Source organism: Cladophialophora bantiana (genome assembly GCF_000835475.1).
Source record: "Cladophialophora bantiana CBS 173.52 unplaced genomic scaffold supercont1.5, whole genome shotgun sequence".
NCBI lineage: Eukaryota > Fungi > Ascomycota > Eurotiomycetes > Chaetothyriales > Herpotrichiellaceae > Cladophialophora > Cladophialophora bantiana.
Genome location: NW_015971579.1, coordinates 243,555 through 256,475, shown reverse-complemented (window position 1 = coordinate 256,475; position 12,921 = coordinate 243,555). Strand labels below are relative to the sequence as shown.

The 12,921-nt window shown below is 51.4% G+C and overlaps 3 protein-coding genes across 3 annotated transcripts; 2 read left to right on the top strand and 1 right to left on the bottom strand.

The window, feature by feature from the left end:
- Positions 1-223: 223 nt before the first annotated feature.
- Z519_03680 (uncharacterized protein) lies at positions 224-1,392 on the top strand (the record flags this gene model as incomplete). The annotated part of the gene is made up of 3 exons (XM_016761427.1): positions 224-494; positions 544-780; positions 848-1,392. 3 exons carry the CDS (start codon positions 224-226, stop codon positions 1,390-1,392), a joined length of 1,053 nt encoding a protein of 350 aa, XP_016621765.1.
- A 481-nt stretch (positions 1,393-1,873) lies between these two features.
- Z519_03679 (uncharacterized protein) lies at positions 1,874-5,280 on the top strand (the record flags this gene model as incomplete). The annotated part of the gene is made up of 3 exons (XM_016761426.1): positions 1,874-1,903; positions 1,948-5,047; positions 5,147-5,280. The coding sequence occupies 3 exons, from the start codon at positions 1,874-1,876 to the stop codon at positions 5,278-5,280; spliced, it is 3,264 nt and encodes a 1,087-aa protein (XP_016621764.1).
- A 5,406-nt stretch (positions 5,281-10,686) lies between these two features.
- On the bottom strand, positions 10,687-12,320 carry Z519_03678 (uncharacterized protein; the record flags this gene model as incomplete). The annotated part of the gene is made up of 4 exons (XM_016761425.1): positions 10,687-11,301; positions 11,377-11,525; positions 11,575-12,041; positions 12,094-12,320. 4 exons carry the CDS (start codon positions 12,318-12,320, stop codon positions 10,687-10,689), a joined length of 1,458 nt encoding a protein of 485 aa, XP_016621763.1.
- Between the last annotated feature and the right edge of the window lie 601 nt (positions 12,321-12,921).

Genomic DNA, 12,921 nt, shown 5'->3' with positions numbered 1-12,921 from the left:
GCTGTTCGGCAACGGCGCCTCTGGTTCCTGCAACCCACCCACCATTTACTCGGCGCGGACTTGTGATTTCACTTTTGAACACCTTTGCCGCAAAACATTACACCCCTGCTAAACCCTAGCGAACATTCAAAAGCCTGGCTGAATCGCATACTTCGATTCTCTGTATTCTCTCTGCCTGAACAAGGGCTGCGTCCAAACTCCTAAGCCCCTTTCATCCTGCGGTATGTCCGCGACAGCTTCTGGCTCCGACGCCAGGGCAAACGGCTCTGCCCATAACCGAGAACACAATCAAGGGAACCAAGAGCGAAAATGGACCCCTCAACAGAAGGCTGAAGTGATAAGAATACGGAGATGTAGTCCCACGGCTTTCTACGAGATCCTGGCGATCGAGAAAACCGCAAGCGACGGAGAGATTAAAAAGGCTTACCGAAAAATCAGTTTGTTGACACATCCGGATAAAAATGGATATGAGGGTGCCGATGAGGCGTTCAAGAGTTAGACCACTTGAATACCCTTGAAGGCTATAATGCTGATGATCATTAGTGGTCTCACGCGCATTCCAAATACTGTCAGACGGCGACAAGAAGTCGAAGTACGATCAGTTCGGTGGCGATCCCGATAGCCGCTTTTCCAGCAGTGGTGCTGCAAGCGCAGGAGCGAGTCCCTTTAGTGGCTTTGCGCGATCACCTGGCAGAGGGCCCATGTATGAAGACGAGATATCGCCAGAGGAATTGTTCAACAGGTTCTTCGGCGGTGGCATGGGACCTGGGTTCCAGTTTGGTAAGACGCCCACCTCCGACCCGACGTCCGATACTGCTGTAGAAACTGTACTGATATGGGACAACAGGCGGCGGGTTTGGGGGTCCTCAGTTCGTCTTTAATATGGGCGGCGGTCCTGGATTCACAGTACATCGCATGGGAGGCGGCAGACCACGAGGCAGGCCGAGAGATGCTCAGTCGGACACTGCACCGACAGGCCTTTCAGCGTTGACACAACTATTACCGCTACTACTGCTCTTTGTTCTTCCGCTGCTGTCATCGTTCTTTACGGGGTCCTCCAATGCCGGTCCGCATGTTCGATACGATTCCCCCGTTCCGCCACACACGATGCATCGAGTGACACCTAGGTACAACATTGATTATTTCTTGAATCCGGCGGAGGTGGAGGGATATACATCAAGACAGTTCAGCGCCCTAGATCAACGGGCGGAGGTGGATTATGTCTCAACTTTGAAGTATCAATGCGAAAATGAGGTACAGCGGCAGCGGCACGAGATCAACGAAGCAACGGGTCTTTTCTTTACAGATGAGAACAGGTTAAAGAGGGCCAGGGAAATGGCAATGCCCGGGTGCCGCCGGTTGGATGAGTTGAAAGTTAATCGGCAGTACTAGTTATGGGTTGGAATGTCGTATGATTGCTTTTTCGTGATTGCTTGTAAGAATGCACTTTTTTTGTTTGGTGTTGGGGGCGCCCATATTGGCCAGGCCGGTGGAAGGCCGTAAGAGAACGGTATAGCTCGTTGAAATTGACTGCTATTCTATGGAATGAAGGGACTGTTTCTTCGAATTTCCAATATTGATCGCCTTAGTACCGGAAAGATCCTTCATCGGCTGGCAAGGCCAAAGTTGGGGAAGCCAGGCAGCCCACTTGCCAGGGCGCAACCACCGGGGCAGCAAGAGCAGGCAGCCGGAGTGCTGAGGACGCAGGACTGCTTTGCGCGGGGGGCGCGCCGCCCCGGAGGCTGCAGTATCTCCGTGCCACTGATTCTAGTGTCTTCGAAATAACATCGACGTCAACCCCAAGTTGTCCGCCTTCGCGCAACCTCACCGGAACATCGTATGCGACATTTTGTTATCTACAACCACCGCAGCCATGGCGGATCCTTCGATGGACTCGGATAAGGTGCGTGCGATGCTCACGCATCAAGATCTTCTAACATCGATTAGATCCGCAATAAGAGACTCGCAAAATTACAGCAGTCACAGCCGCAGCAGCAGTCGCAAGATGCCGCCGCCGCCTCCTCAACTCCAACCCAAGATGGCCCCGAGTCAACGCCATCATCACGACCAGAGACGCCCCAACTCAACACGCCGGACCCTCCAACACCGGCCGGGTCATCAACGCCATCCGGCAGCAACACGAAAGACCCGTCACCTCCACCTACGACTCGGATACGAATCACCCCCGCGAATGTCACTCCTCAGAAGCGAGAGATGGACGGCTTGGAAAGACCAAGTTCACGACAAAGTTTCAGGCCGAATGAGACTATCGAACAGTGGGAAGACCGTACCTTGAGGAATATATTTCGTCTCAGTCTAGACCCTGACCAGACAAAGGACATGCATGGTCAAGAGCTCCATGTTCTTCCACAGCTTAGAGAAGAGTTGGAGGCTGAAGGTAAGCCAACGCTGTTGAATACCGATCTTCTAGAGCAGGCCATCATGGAAGCAGGTGCGGATCTGGGAAAGTCGACTCCGCACGATTGGCTGTTCGGCTGCTGGAAAAGAATCACGAGGATGAGCAAGGCTGTCAAGGACCGGACGCCCGAGAACAAGAAATGGACCATCATATCGGAGGCTAGGAGACTCTGCATGAGCTGGTGCATCTTGTCCGTCACGACACCTGATGTTTTCGGCGTAGACTACGATGGTGTCGCTGCGCTGGCGGACCACCTCCTGGCCGATCCGGACGAGGATGCAGGCGTTTGTCATGATTTCCTCGCAGAAGTCATCACGAGGTTCGAAGAGGATGAAACAATCAAGGAGGCATTTGTTGGGGCTGTTGAGAACCTAAGCCGTCGCCTTGCCAAACTGTCCATGGATTCCGACTACCGACGCTACACTGCCATGCTGCGACATCTCATTAGATACAAGCCTGTGGCCGTGGCGATCACGCAGTCGAAAATGTTCGTTGACAAGTCAGTATCAGCTGCCCAGCTGGAGGTTGCCACTCTTCTTGGGCCCTTTTTCCAGTTATCGCCGCTGCAAGCGGAAATGACGAAGCAGTACTTCTCAGGGCCGAAGACGATGGACCCAGGAAGGATTCGAAACTCTCAGCAATCGCTTCAAATGTCTTTGAGGTCCCATCAAACTGAACTCTTTGATATCATCAATACATTGGTGCGTGCCTCTCCCGAGGCACGAGAACGCGTTCTGGACTGGTTTGCTCTTGTGGTCAACTCGAATCACAAACGCCGCGCCATGCGCGTGGACAAAGCGACTGTTTCGAGTGACGGCTTCATGATCAATGTCACCACGATCTTGGATCAACTATGTGAGCCTTTTATGGATGCACAGTTCTCCAAGATTGACCGAGTCGACATCGACTATCTCCGAAGGCATCCACGCGTTGACATCAAGGAGGAAACCAAGATCAACGCTGACCAAGAGCACTCCGACGAGTTCTATAAGGACCAGCTCGAAGGTACCAACAACTTCATCTCAGAATGCTTTTTCCTCACTGTAGCTTCTCATTACTATGGGAGTGAAGCTGCCCGAAATATGCTGAAGGACATGGACCGAGATCTGAAGCACATGGCTAAACAAATCGAGCAATTTGAAACGGAACGACACAAATACGTCAACAACCCTGCGCAGCTGGCAATGTTCGAGAATGCTCTCAAGAGATACAAAGATCAGCACGACAAGGGCTTGTCCTACAAATATGCTGTGCAGGGCGTACTATTGGATGAAATTGCGCAGACTCGTTCCATGCAGTTCATGCGATTCGTGACTGTCTGGATCCTTCGTCAAGTCTCTCCTCATCGCCAGTTTCCTAAGCAGAAATTGACGCTCCCCCTCCCACCCGAGCAACCGGAGACCTTCAAGAATCTTCCCGAATATTTTTTGGATGTGATCAGCGGTAATTTTGGATTCATCATGTACAACATGCCGCAGGTCATCTCCTCGACGCAATCAGACGAGCTGATAATGCTTTGCATTACCTTTTTGCGCAACTCCGAATACATCAAAAATCCATATTTGAAAGCATCCTTGGTGACAATTCTCTTTCGAGGAACATGGTCCTGGCGTCAAGGCGGGCGGGGAATTCTTGCAGATCAATACAACAGCATGCCATTTGCGACTGAGCACCTCCTGCACTCTTTGATGAAATTCTTTATTGAGGCGGAGTTCATGGGCGGTCACGGTCAATTCTTCGACAAATTCAATGTGCGCTTCGAGATTTTCCAGATCATCAAGTGTATCTGGCCGAATTCTGTGTACCGCGATAACTTGCTTAGGGAGGCCAAAGTCAACATGGAGTTCTTTGTGAGGTTTGTCAACCTGCTCTTGAATGATGTGACGTTCGTGCTGGATGAATCCTTTACGGCGTTTCATACAATCTACGACATCTCGAAAGAACTATCACTTGCTGGCTCGTCGCTAGATCAACAGCAACGGCAGGAAAAGGAAGAGGCATTGGAAGCGGCAAAGAGCAAGGCGAAGTCATACATGCAACTGACCAATGAGACGGTGGCAATGTTGAAGCTCTTCACCGAAGCTCTCGCTGACGCCTTCACAATGCCCGAAATCGTTCAGCGGTTAGCAGACATGTTGGATTACAACCTTGATGCGATGGTCGGACCAAAATCCACAACCCTCAGAGTCGAAAACTTGCAGGAATATAATTTCAACCCGAAGGTTTTGCTGAGTGAGATTGTCGACGTCTACCTCAATCTGAGCGAGAAGGAAAATTTCATTCTTGCAGTTGCCCGTGATGGTCGATCATACAAGCCCGAAAACTTCGCTAATGCCGGAAACATCATGCGCAAATTCGTCCTCAAGGCCCCCGAAGAACTCAATAGATGGCATCGTCTCACGGAGAAATTTGCTAAGGCAAAGGCAGAGGATGAAGCTGCAGACGCGGACTTGGGAGAGATTCCCGACGAGTTTTTGGATCCGTTGATGTTCACGCTTATGGAAGATCCTGTGAGGCTGCCCGTGTCAAAGATCGTTATTGACAGAAGCACAATCCGGAGCCATCTGCTGAGTGATCCCCACGATCCGTTCAACCGAGTTCCGCTGAAGATCGAGGACGTCATTCCTGGTAAGTTCCCCCTCGTTTCTATGAAGATAAACAGTATCCTTGACAAACCAACCCCATTCCACCTTGTTCCGGGTTGATGATGCTGACGATATTCTGCAGCGACCGATGTGAAAGAACAGATCCAGAAGTTCAAGGAAGAAAGAATTGGCGTTCGGCGCAAGGACTTTGTCGAGACGGTCAAAACAGAAGCTGGTGGCAATGCGAATGGTGAGGCAATGGACCTGAGTCAGTGATCAAACCGTCCACTCCTTCGGCCACTGAAGGGGGAATGTTGCAGCCTTGTGCCCGTTGCGCAATCCTAAAGGGGCGGGCAGGATCGATGCACGAGAGCGGGATGACACGGTAGACCACAATCATGAAAGACGGCATCAAGCTTCTCACATACGCGGCCTCCAAAGGAAATACAGTGACAGGTCTGCAACACTAATAACACCATAGCGGATGATACTTGGAGGACGTACAGAATATTGTATATGGGAATGCGAGGAGAGGCATTTCTTCGTCGACTGCCTAGCCCTCCCCGTGCCAAATAGCTCGTCTGAGCCGGCGCGAAAACTCCGGGCGCGACGTGCGATTTAAGTGCCGAATGCTAGGCCTTGCTGCTTTCATCGAGAGAAAGGACAAAATTCCAGAGAGTATAAAGGCAAAAGTCATTTGGCGAAATAAGCGGCACAGTCTAGCACAGAAACGCACATCATACCTGCCCGATAATGCGGAAGTGGTCTTTCCCTTATAGAGCCGATGGGAAAGGTGACGCCCAGTGCTCCACTATCTTCCAAAAGCAAGAGTTGACGTTCATTGTCACGGAGGCCGGCTTCACCTCATCGCGAGTGACTTTCAGTTGGCGACTAAGGTGTGTTTTGCTGCTTACTAGGCTTGCCCTGGGTGGATGCGTTTGTCGTTGATCTTTTACCTCCTCTTCGCTTCATAGACCTCAAGCTAATCAGAGGAGAGAAGACGACGCATGGTTCCTGGAGAAAGACGCATGCCGGCGGAGAAAAGATCAAAGAGGGTCATAAGGGGCTGCAGCCTCGTACATCCTCGCCTCGCGAGCCGGGAGTGAACTTCCTGAAACGGCTAGAATGACCGACTATCTGTGGGGCAGATGTGCCTTGTGCCCAGTGGCACAGCTTTCCTTCGTTGCTCACCGCATCGCCAGGCTTTTATTCTAACCATCGCAAGGGAGATATGGTGAGAATTTCTGCTGGGTTTGTCTTCTTTGCTGACCGCGCCGTCGTGATGTCTGCTTGTCACTGGTTGTGGACTGGTCGATCGCCACGGTCCTTATGAGACCGCGGTCGTTCTTCTCGTCGCGCTTGCCGTCGCGGGTGCGGACAGAGGCACATCGTCACATTCTACCCAGAGCGTTGCTGCGATCTCTCCTGTCGGCCTAAGATCATTCCAGACTATAATTATCACCCCTCAATCTTCCGATCTCAGACTTTTCTTTCTGCAACAAACCGTTCACTTCTCAAATTGTTCTTTATCCCTTAGTCTTGGACTTCTTGTGATGGCTTAAGGAACCTGTTACTGCATCTGAATTGGTCTTAGATGGTTCGGAGACGCCGGAACTCAAAAGGCCAAGTCCAAACAACGGGGTTTCCAAGTGCCGTCCATCTTCGAGATTTTCGCTGCTGCTGCTGCAGAGCCACGAAAGCGCTACCCAAGTCTCCCGAAACCATCCGTCCCGCAGCACCGTGCGACATTATATGCCTGGTCTTCCCCATCGGAAGCATGCCGGTCCCAAAAAAGGATGGCCAATATCTCAACAGTTGTCAATTGACATGGCCCGTGAGCTGCAGAGCCAAAACTACAAACTCAGGAAAACGACCTCCCGGACCGAGGATGCAACGGTTACTTGTCGTCCACTTAGCAGCTATCATCCTGCAATCCAACCGCCACGGTTCCAGTCCACGATCACTAGTCTTTAACTCTTTCTCTTCCTTGATGCCGCGTCTTACAGTATAGTATATACCAGTCCACGATGAAGATACCTAGCCTAGGCCGGCCATGTCGCACAGTTCTGCAGGTCGGGTGGCTCAGGAAGACTTCGGTGGCTCACGAAGTCGCCAAAACAAGGCTGGTACTCCTAGCGATATGTAATGCGAACTGCTCTTCGCCTGCACCTTCGTTTGTCATCTGACGGCAATCCTTGGCCAAGGTACGCTCAAATGAACCGAAAAGGTTATATATGTGAAAGATCCGCGCACTCCACCAGTTTTGGATCCATGGTTTAATCGGCCAACCGCGCTCATCGCTGTAGAAGCCTGTCTACGATCACTCTCCAGCCATGCGCCCTAGGCACTGACCTGCAATATGATGCTGCATGCAGTCACCGATGAATCGTGCTCTCTGGGAACTTCTCTTTGCAGATGTTGCGGGCTCTCTCTGGGTCTTGGGTAGAAGCTGTGCGCTCTGTGTTAGACTCGTACCTCAGCGCGGGTCCGTCGATATTCCCATTACCTCCGAACGAGTGACTGCGCTGAAGAAATCTGAGATGATCAAACGTTAATTTAAAAGCGTGGGAGTACAGCACGCTGGATCATTGAACGTGTTCATGGATTCGCCACACGGTGCTCTGGAGGCGAACTAGCCCAATATGTCACCAAGTCTATAATTGGATGAGGCACAGCGGATGGGATATCTACGTGTCTACATCATCCTTGACCGTTTCTACATGTCACGGTCCAGCGTCCGGGGAGCAATTACACGATCATCTTCATTCGAGCCGACCGGTAAACCATGATCCCGGATGAGCAGCGAGATGACTGGCCGAGGGATGAAATGGACGGGGTCGTCCTAGTGGCAAGGCCCGATCGGGTGATGCGAATTCCAGAGGACCGCACTCCCTGGCGAGGGTCCAAAACAAGGAAAGCTCACGACCTTAACGACGAGAGCCTCGATCGGGTGAACGAGCGGCCCCTGTTGGAAGTCTCCGCCGCGGCGCAATCCATCTGCGATACCTGCATCGATAATCACATTGGCACTTGGGCTGACATTTATCCCGCGGTTCACATCTACTAGCCAAAGAACAGGAGGTTTGGATGGGAAGGAGGTAACTCTCACACACAGTGTCTGGCGCTTTGATCACACGTCGCGTCGACACTCGTTCCCTCAGCATTATCTTTAGGATTGCTTGCTTACAATCCAGAGATGAGTTGGGCAGGATTGCGGCGTACTCTTCGAAGAAAGATTGTTGTGAGGCACCTTAGTAATTCACACGGTGGTGTACATTCGACCCCAGTGACCTCACCCGGAGAACAACGTGATCGAGTGTCTGGGATTCTCCCATTCGCCAAGACAACGTCCTTTGGACCGCGAGCCACGCGTTGTTCGACCGACAACCGAACAGGGTGGATGGAGCGGCTAGAGATCTTCTCGGCCAGTACAAAGGGATGCAGGCCGAGCACCGCATAGGCCAGCCGCAGGAGGAGACTCCGAGGGTTAGGGTAGCCGCAGGAATACAACGCCAGGCTAGCCCGGAGTTCATGCGATCTATTTGCCAGGCCTAACCCCAATTCCAACAAGATTGGTTTGCGGGCACTCTCTGTGGGAATCTGGGAGCCCAAGTTAATCCACGCCAGAGCGAACGATTTCGCGGAGGAAGGAAAACGATCATGTATTTCGCAGATCCAGTGAGGAAGTTTACGTATTTTACTCCCAACAGAGATCGACCTTTGTTAGTTTTACCAATGCAATCATCGTTGAAGAACTAGTTCTACATTCATTTACCATTGTGCAAGCCGCAGCACGAATCTACCCAAGGGAGCTTCCACTATGATTAGACAGGACAGGAGTCAGCAGTGCCCCCACAGTTAGCCAGAGTGGAAATAGAAAAGGGAAGTTTGGTGCAGATTGGGTTCTGCAGATCTGGATCTGGAGCGAAATAGTATTTCATCCTACGTTAAGAGGGAGACTCTGCGGGCGTGGTTGCATGATCGTGGCCATAGTGAGTGTTGTTCCAGTTCTCCCCCACTCTTGAAGTTATATACGCCATAAGTGGTTTTAAATCTCTGCAATAAACTATAATGTCTATTGCAATTGGCAGTTGGGAGGAGCACTGGAGCGAATACACTCGAGAGAGGACCTCGAACCCGTCCGGTAGATTGATCTGACCTGTCATCAGGCGGTCCTGGTTGCTTTGGCAGTGGAGGGTTCTTGGAGATTTTATTCTCAACAACAGATGACCGGGAGTTTTGCACCGCGCGACTGGAATCCAAATTGGCCTGCAAATGCGATCTTCTTGTTGACACGTCGATAAAGTCTGCCTTGGCGGCTTTTGCTTGGATCTAGTTTCATGAGTTGAGAAATACAGGGCAACCAATCACGAAGGCAGAAAACTTTACCGCGCCAGAAGGGGATTCTCCAATTTCAGAGTCTTTTTTCCCTGCAGAGCCTCATATCGCAAAGAAAAACCGCCTCCAAAATCCGTCTTTCTGGGGACAGATTGTTCGATACCCGGCTCCCACGGTGGCTCAGCTGTAGAACTGGGGACGGATCTAGAAGTATGCTTCCTTGCGTCCAGTCACCATGTACCTCGTAAGGAACACCTTCCGGACGGAAGGGACTTGCTGGCTTTGAGATAAATAATTGGAAAACTTGTTTATTGAGGCTCAAGTTCGTAACCTACTACTCGACTCACCCAACCGTGGACGAGGTCACGCTATCTGGCTGAGAGGACCCATTTGATCAGCCTCACCGATCACAAGCCGAGAATATCCATCCCCAGCGCACGAAGTTAAGTTTCTAATCCCGCATAGAGGTCGACATCCGGATACTGTGGCAACCTGATTGACGGAGGAGGCGCGGCTTTCTGGGTGCCTTTGGAACATGAGTTGGGTCGGCTTGATGGGCGTTCTAACCGTGCAGTCAATATTGGCGACTCATCATGCTGCCTGCCGTGGCGGCCAAGGACGAAACCAGCCGCACGGGAGCACCTTTAAAGGGAGAGCCGCATTGTATTCCACAAGCCAATCCTGTAGAGAATATGGTGCTGATCAGAAGGGACGGCTTGTGGATTTTTGATCCTAACCATGAGGCTCTGCGCCCAAAAACCGCCTCCAACTTTCCTTGGGCACTTTTTGTTCAGCTACATGGACCTCAGCAGGCAGAACCAATCAGGGACTGTGCTTCACTACTTCGCACCCTGCATACTGGCCCTGCCTAATTTTCGGGGCGCCTGGTGGTCGTGTAGTGGCGTGACCAGGTGTCAGTTTCCTCAGCCCTTTCGTACTAGGATACCAGACCATTCACTGAGGCAAAGATCAGGACTCTATTGTTCACCAGAAACCCTGAAATCCACTATTTGCGCTACCCAGTATCTATCCAATTAGCCAATCTAGACTATGACTCCCCTGAGTCGCAGGGAATTTCTCCCTCTGCGTGCGCTGTGTGACTAAAGAATCGGGTTCCAGATGGCCGACACTGTCGAGCAATCTCATGCCGCCAGACCCTGCCTTTTCTACCCCATTGCCCACGGGTTAATCTTGTGGACAGCCATCGACAATAGATCGGACATGCCGCAGTGCATCCAGTCAGACTCACTGTATCGGGTAGACTTGGCTTCGATGGAGAGGTATCAACCTTTCGAGCTGGAGTCGACGGGATCAGAAGCTCGCTGCTACAGGCCTCTGCAGCTGTTATTCGCTTTGGTGACTGCTTTGGCTCAGATCGTTGATGTTTCTTGAATAAGGGGGAATTAACCTACTGTTCGCTGAGATGCCGTTCGTACATATCTTCCCTGTGAAACTCCTTGCCGCAATGCTCATGCGGACAGCGGAAACCAGAAGGTACATGGTTGAGTTGGTGGCGTCTTGATGACATCCGATGTGAGTTTTATAGAACACGTCCACAGACGGATAGACATACCTCAGAGCCTCTGCTCTCATGAATACCTTGCCACAGAATTCACAGTTATGGACAGGAAGCCCTCGTTTGCCTCTTTTCTGCCTCACTTTCTTGACTGGTGATGATTCTGGAACCGAAATCGGAGATATCTCGACGGATGTGGGTGTAGGGCTACAGGGAGGAGGCACGTTCGCGGCTGGTAGGGGTGGTGGCACGGAAGGAGGTCCCGCCGGGGGGTTCTGAGGTCTGATAGGCACAAATTCCGGCAACTGCACTTCATCTGGGCTAGGATGGCGATTGTGCTTCAGTAACCCCGTTCTACTGGCGAAGCCTCGAACGAGGAACTCGCAGGTCGTGTCGGCACATCGAAGCTTCTTGAAATGGCTCAGTTCGTGGTTGTTACGGGCCTAGATTGTGTGAAAGCCACCTGAGTGGAAAGGGCATTCATAGAAGCGACAGGTAAACTCGGACTCTCTGCACACTTTTCTAAACGTGGCGAGTGTTTCCTGATCAATGCTCGGCGGCACGCCGTCAAGCTTGCTAGTCAGAAGGAAGAGAACCACCTCTTGGTAGCGGCGGCTGATCTGGCTGAAAAGCGTAGGGTCGTGCTCCAGCTCGTAGGCGTGATGGTCTGAACAAGGATCAGTTTTCGGGAGAGGACGTATCTGGAGCGAACACACTTTCTGCGACTTTATGCGCGTGCCTCTCTTGGACTAAATGTGCGCGAAATGTTTGCACATCGGTTCCCATCTGTCGGACATGGTCGAGGTCGCTGAGCACAGCGAGCTCCTTGCATATCTCATTCGCGGTCGTAGTGTCATCCAATTTGAGACTCTGGGCTGCATGACCTGACTTGCCTTTCCAATATCGTTCTTGAAACGTGCGTAAAGCTGAGACCATGATGCCGCTTGAGTCCAAATTGATGAGATCTCGGACACATTGGAGTATATGTTGGAACCAATACTCATTCGCATGGTTGTGCAAGCCATGGGAGCCTTTGGCAACTCTTACTTTCGCAAGACCCTCGAATGGACCGAGTGCGAGAAAGTAGATGGCCGTATTTAGGTACGTGATACACGAGAAAGCAATGTTGTAATGTGCCTGGGACTCTTGCAGTAACGGCCCACTAACCTCGTCGAGGATGAATCTGTCATTATTTGGGTTAGCCGTGCAATCATCCTAGTCCTTGAGGATCTCACTCTTTGGCTGAGTAATGTACGAAGTCAATCGTCTTGTTTGGGCCCTCTTCAATGAGCGGTTTGCAGAGATCCAACACGGCGGGAGAAAGCTTCGTTTCATCGTCTAGCACCATATTGTCGACGTGGAAGACGATCCCGTCCTGCACCTCGCGCATCTTCATGAGCCGACAGGAGCAGGCAAGCCACTCTAGGATGCAGATGACCTTTGCATACTCTTTGTGATCCATTTCTTTGGTGACACGTTGGAGGACCCGACCTATTGATAGGGTCGCAAGATCGCCACTGTGACAAACCACCTGAGACGCTAGGAGTTTCACCAACTCCGCGACCTATCTCAACACCGTTGTTCTCGCCGATCTGTGATAGGATGGCGACGGAATAGGAGGTGTCAGGAATGGCCTTCAGATCACGGGCCAAAGTGTATATAAACAGACAGAGTCTGAATAACCAGGGGGACAGAACATATTCAATCAGATAGATCCACTCCTGTTCTGTGTACAACAGAACATCTATGTTCGATGTATGACCCAGTCCAGAAAGAACACGACGCGAATTATCCCAATATATTCAGAATTTATACACCCCTCTCAACACCGCCACAGCCAGGATCCTTATTATAAGAGGAACGAGACGGGCAAGATCACGGATGAAATAGTAGTACCGGGCTGGTGCGCCTGTTGGAGGGGGAGGAGAATGCAGGGATCCTCGAAGCTCTCTCTCCTGCTTCTGGATTTTGTCCCCGAGAAGAGGAGGGGAAATGGATGACATTTGCACAGGCTAAGGGCTCCATAAGGGATCCCATCTATTTGGAGAAGCTACCGCGGTGGT